Genomic DNA, 6,000 nt, shown 5'->3' with positions numbered 1-6,000 from the left:
TTATTCAAAAGATATACATTCAAGTTTAAAATTTCCTAGTGGAAAGACTTTGGTTAGTTTTTCATTACTAAATAATGTTTTAAATCTGTAGTTAAAGATGGTAGGAAATATGGGGTTTTGTATTTTGTTACAGATCACTTCACACCTCTCCCAAATTCTCTAAAAGCAGGGCTCAACAATATACTGATTAAATCCACAGGGTTCTTTCCTGTATGGATTTCTTATACCACATGGAATGAGATCAGAATGTAAGCTTTCTTTAATTCATTACCTCATACCATCTTCTCTCCAATTAGTCTGAGATACATGTCAGTGAAAGAGTACTAAATATTCATTACACTCATAATATCCTCCAGTTATGCAAGTTCTCTAAAGTAGTAATGTTAATGATGGCTAATATTTCTGATAATGTTATGTTCAAGGCACTGTTCCAAGAGCTTTTATATGTAACAAATCACTTAAAATACCCAGAAAACATACAAGGAAAGTACTTAGGACTATTTTACAAATGATTAAACCAAAACAGGTTGATTTTCATAATATTATAAAGGAAATTTTAACTGATAAAACCAAATGATATTGAAGGATATATATGCTATTGGTAACGACTTTGCTACATTTATGAGTTGTACCCTATTATAATTTGTTAAAGTTTCAGATATTTTCAGTAATGATAAAAGGGTTTTCTCCATGGAATAAATTATCTTTCCCCCATGGAAAAAACTCTGATGCTGAGCTTCATGAGGCAAATATACTCCCATATTCATATTTTTAAGAATTCTTTGAAGGTAATTGATGAACAGCCAGAGAAGGCTTTCTACATTAATAAGAGCCAAATAATTCATACATAAACTTGTGAGCTATGACTAAAGTCAATTCCACATTCCTTAAATTCAAAAGATTTCTCATTGATATGAATCCTCTGATGTTGTGTTAGCTGTGAGCCACGAGTAAAGGCCTTCCCACATTCCTTACACTGATATGGTTTCTCACCAGTGTGAATTCTCTGATGTCGAGAAAGATGTGAGCTTTGAGTAAAGGCCTTTCTACATTCTTTGCATTCATAGGGTTTCTCACCAGTATGGATTCTTTGGTGTAGAGTAAGTTGAGAGCCATGACTAAAGGCTTTCCCACATTCCTTGCATTCATAGGGTTTTTCTCCAGTGTGAATTCTCTGGTGTTGAGTAAGTTGTGAACCACGAATAAAGGCTTTCCCACATTCCTTACATTGATAGGGTTTTTCACCAGTATGAATTCTCTGATGTTGAATAAGCAGTAAGCCACGAGCAAAAGCCTTCCCACATTCGTTACATACATATGGTTTTTCACCAGTATGAAGTCTCTGATGTTGAGATAAATGGGAACTCTGAGTAAAGGCCATTCTACATTCTTTACATTCATAAGGTTTCTCACCAGTATGGATTCTCTGATGCTGAGTAAGCTGTGAGCCACGAATAAAAGACTTCCCACATTCCTTACATTCATAGGGTTTCTCACCAGTATGAATTCTCTCATGCTGAGTAAGTTCTGAGCCACGGCTAAAGGTTTTCCCACATTCTTTACATTCATATGGTTTCTCACCAGTATGAATCTTCTGATGTCGGGTAAGGAGTGAGCCGCGATTAAAGGCCTTTCCACATTCCTTACATTGATAGGGCTTCTCACCAGTATGAATTCTCTGGTGTTGAGTAAGTTGTGAGCCATGACTAAAGGTCTTACCACACTCCTTACATTCATAGGGTTTCTCATTGGTATGAATTCTCTGGTGTTGAGTAAGTTGTGAGCCACGGATAAAAGCCTTCCCACATTCTTCACATTTATATGGTTTTTCACCGGTATGAATCCTTTGATGTTGCATAAGTAATGAGCCTCGAATAAAGGCCTTTCCACATTCCATACATTCATATGGTTTCTCTCCATTATGAATTTTCTGGTGCTGAGAAAGCTGTGAGCCACAAATAAAAGCTTTCCCACATTCCTTACATTCATAGGGTTTCTCACCAGTATGAATTCTTTTATGTAGAATAAGTTGTGAGAGCTGAGTAAAGACCTTTCTACATTCTTTACATTCATAGAGTTTCTCACCAGTATGAAGTCTCTGGTGCAGAGTAAGTTGTGAGTTTTGAGTAAAGGCCTTCCCACATTCTTTACATTCATAAGGTTTTTCACCAGTATGAACTTTTTGATGTCGGGTGAGTTGTGAACTACGAATAAAGGCTTTACCACATTCTTCACATTTATATGGCTTTTCACCAGTATGAATTCTATGATGTAAAATAAGTTGTGAGCTTTGAGTAAAGGCCTTCCCACATTCCTTGCATGCATAGGGCTTCTCACCAGTATGAAGTCTCTGATGAAGACTGAGCTGTGAATCTCGACTAAAGGCCTTTCCACATTGCTTACATTCAAAGGGTTTTTCACCAGTATGAATACTCTGATGTTGAGTAAGGTGTGAAGCTCGTCTGAAGGCCTTCCCACATTCCTTACATTTATAAGGTTTTTCGGTAGACTGACATCTTGGGTGTTGAGAAAAGTAAGAATTCTGGTTGAAAATGGACATTTTTCCATAGGTAATCATCCCCTCCCTGAAATATTCCTCCTGATTTTCTTGTTTCCTCTCTACCTTGCTTTTGACTTCCAAATAATCTCTGGACTTGGACTCATTAAGATGACAGCATTCAAGCCTGTCAGTCATTTCCCATAGGGATAAGTGTACATTCTTGCAGTTCTTGAAGGTAAGTCTGAAAAATAAGAGAAAATCGCTTTTGTTATTGATTCAGGAGAAACAGAACTTCTATGGTAGAAAAGAAAAATACTAGTGTGCTGGTTTGAACCTGTTGTGTGCCCCAGAAAAGTCACATCCTTTAATCCTCATTCAATATTACTGGGTGGGATCTTTTAGATTGTTTCCATGGAGATGTGACTCACCCAATTGTGGGTGGTAACTTTTGATTAGATGGTTTCCATGGTGATAAGTCTCTACCCATTCAAGGTGCAGTTGTTTACTGGAGCCCTATAAGAGGGAAACATTTTGGAAAAAGCTTTAAAGCCATAAGAACCGACAGAGCCAATAGAATGGACAGAGCCCTACGGAAGCCATTAAAGATTCTTGGAGAGAAAGCTAGCAGATGTCGCCATGTGCCTTTCCAGCTAAGACAGAAAACACAAACATCACTGACCAGGTATCTTTTCCTGGATGCCTTAATTAAGACATTTTTATAGCCTTGACTAAATTTGGACATTTTCACAGCCTTAGAACTGTAAAGTTGCAAATTAATAAATTCCCCTTTTTAAAAGCTATTCCATTTCTGGTGCATTGCACTCAGCAGCTTACAAACTAAAACAAATAGGAAAACAATACTCATAAGAAATAAAAGGCTTACATCACCGTCTTACAAATATTGTTTATTGTGTGGTAATACCTACTACAATATCTACCTTGTTTTCTAATCTATTTTTTCTGTCTTTCACATGCAAAAAGATGGTCAAAACCCATGAAACTGATCTCATTGTAGAGTAATGTGTTGCTATGTAGTTTGAAAAAAGTATTAGGTTTAAATGATTTCATATATTAACAGGTAAAAGGAGCATGGAAGAGATCTGAAAACAATGAAAAGTCACCTGAGAAGTTAAGGGAAGAAATTAAGAAAACTTTTAAGGTCAGTGATTCTCAAATTTTGGTTGGGATCACAATCACCTGGGGAGCTTGTCAAAAAATTTTAACATCTTTTATTGTGAAATATAAATATACACAAAAGAGCAATAAATTTTGAAATACACTGATACAAGTATATAAAACAGATTTTAAAGTTTGGTATGGTACAGTTCCACAATATCAGGTTATTCATTCTAGCTTCTCTAAGATGCTGGAGACTAAAAGAAATATCAATATAATGATTCAGCAGCCAGACTCATTTGTTAAATCTTATCTTCTGTTATAAACATCCTTCTTCCTTTGATCCTTCTAGTTTTTACAGGTATTTGAGCTATTGCCCATTCTAACTTTTTCATGTTGGAAAGGGGTGTCAATAATATGAGATAAGGTGATGGAACTGGTTAATGTTCTTGGAGAGGCTGTCTCCTCTGAGTTTCAAGATGTATCTGGCCTAATAACCCACCTGGACATTGTAGGTTTCTGGAAAGTAATCTTACTGAATAAAACTTTTGTAGAATCCCACATAAAGCCCTAGGTATTCTTTAGGATTTAACAGGAATGGTTTTGATTGGGGTTTGGCAAACTGTGGTAATTAGCAATATCTAGCTAAAGTTTCTCTACTCTATTTTAACTCAGCCACTGATATCTTGTTTTGTAGCATTTCTTTTCCTCCTTTTGGTCAGAAAGGTGTTGTCAATCCTATGGTGTCAGGGGCAGGCTCACCCCCAGGAGTCATGGCTAAAATAGCAAAGGGAGATTTGCACTCCTGAGCATCATGTCTCACGTAGGGAGAAGGGTAATGATTTTATTTGCAGAATTGGGCTTAGAGAAAGAGAGAGGCTACATCTAAGCAATAAAAGAGGTTTTCTGGAAGTAACTCTTAGGCATAACTATGGCTTAGCTTTTCCACTACAGAAATAAGCTTCACAAGAACAAGCCTCAAATTCAAGGTCTTGGCCTGCTGATTTGGGAGTCCCTAATGTTTGAGACAGTATCAGGGTTTTCCTCAAGGGTAAAGCTTAATAGTTCCATATTTTTTCTCCAGTCCCTCAAAGAACTTTGACAATATTTAATTATCTGCCCAATACACTCTAGGATGTATCCAGGTATTACATTAAGCTATACAAAATTACAAGCCCTCATTCCTATTCTGGGCTCCATGTATTTGGGTTGTTTAAATGAGCTATCCAGACAGGTTGAGTTAAATTATGTGCTACAGAAAAATTTAGGTTTTGGAAAAAATAAACCTCTCTTCCTTTGGTCTCATACAGTAGATGAAGTTCTAAAATACAGACAATGTCATCCTTACCCCTGTATTCTGATTTACCTTAGTCCTGAACTGATCTGCTTCATTCTTATATCTAGGGAGCTTGTTAAAATTAAGGAAGCCCAGATACCCCCCTAAACTAACTGGATCTGAATCCAATGAATCAGGAAAAGAACATAGCTCTAGTTTTAATACTTTCTACCAACTGATTCTAATTCATATTAAGATCAAGATGTGCTATTTCAGCTAAAAACTTTTTAAGAGCTTCCAAATTACACTTAGAACAAAATGCAAACTCCTTTCCCTGACTTTGACAAAGCCTTCCATGGTTTGTCTGGTTTCTGCTCATGTATTTGATTTTCTCCATTAAAGCATTCCTGGTTGCTCACCACATGTTAAATATTCTATCTTCCTTCCAGCTCTAAGAAAGTCACAAGATCTTTTCCAACTCCAGGCTGTTCTATCTCTTTGGACTGTTTTGTATGAGACTGCAAATTGACTCTTTCTCATTGGTCAGAGCTCAATTTAAAAGTCAATTTCTGAGATGATAGGTATTAAAAAATGAGTATGACTGATGAATTACTATATCGATATTTCTTTTAGTCTCCAGTGTCTTGGAACAGCTAGAAGGACTAATCTAAAATTGTGAAACTGTAACCCACGTGAACTCTGTACTTTGAAATTTTTTGCTTTTTTGTATGTAAATTTCACAATAAAAATGTTTAAAGAAAAGTTAAGTTTCTGAATCTGAAACATCGATTTCTCATAGAAGATGAGGTAACTTAGATCAACCTTCCTAATGAGAACAATTGGACAAAATATAAAAGTACCTGACTGAAGGCATAAAGAGTTCACAGACCAAAAGTAAAAAAATATGAAAACTCACGAGATGAACAGAGCATTTGGGGCCACTTTTCCTCTAAGGGATGTCTACTGATCCTAGAAAAGGCAAATTAAATGCAAAGAAACTGAACAGCATTTTTGACAGTTTTATAGAGTATCACAACAAGAATTGGAGAACACCATAAACTCATTGTTCTTTGTGTTAGGATTTCTTAGCGCTACAGGAAACAGTAAA

General features: G+C 36.2%; 1 protein-coding gene across 1 annotated transcript in view; it reads right to left on the bottom strand.

Moving 5' to 3' along the window:
- Positions 1-534: 534 nt before the first annotated feature.
- Positions 535-6,000, bottom strand: part of LOC143660048 (uncharacterized) — a 47,201-nt gene continuing 41,735 nt past the window's right edge. Inside the window, exon 2 of the mRNA XM_077133420.1 lies at positions 535-2,741. Within this exon, the coding sequence (XP_076989535.1) occupies positions 842-2,695 (1,854 nt within the window). The 5' untranslated portion in view covers positions 2,696-2,741 and the 3' untranslated portion in view covers positions 535-841. The remainder of the gene's footprint in view (positions 2,742-6,000) is intronic.

This window comes from Tamandua tetradactyla, chromosome 16 (assembly GCF_023851605.1).
Source record: "Tamandua tetradactyla isolate mTamTet1 chromosome 16, mTamTet1.pri, whole genome shotgun sequence".
Taxonomy (NCBI): domain Eukaryota; kingdom Metazoa; phylum Chordata; class Mammalia; order Pilosa; family Myrmecophagidae; genus Tamandua; species Tamandua tetradactyla.
This window is presented reverse-complemented; position numbering and strand designations above follow the sequence as displayed.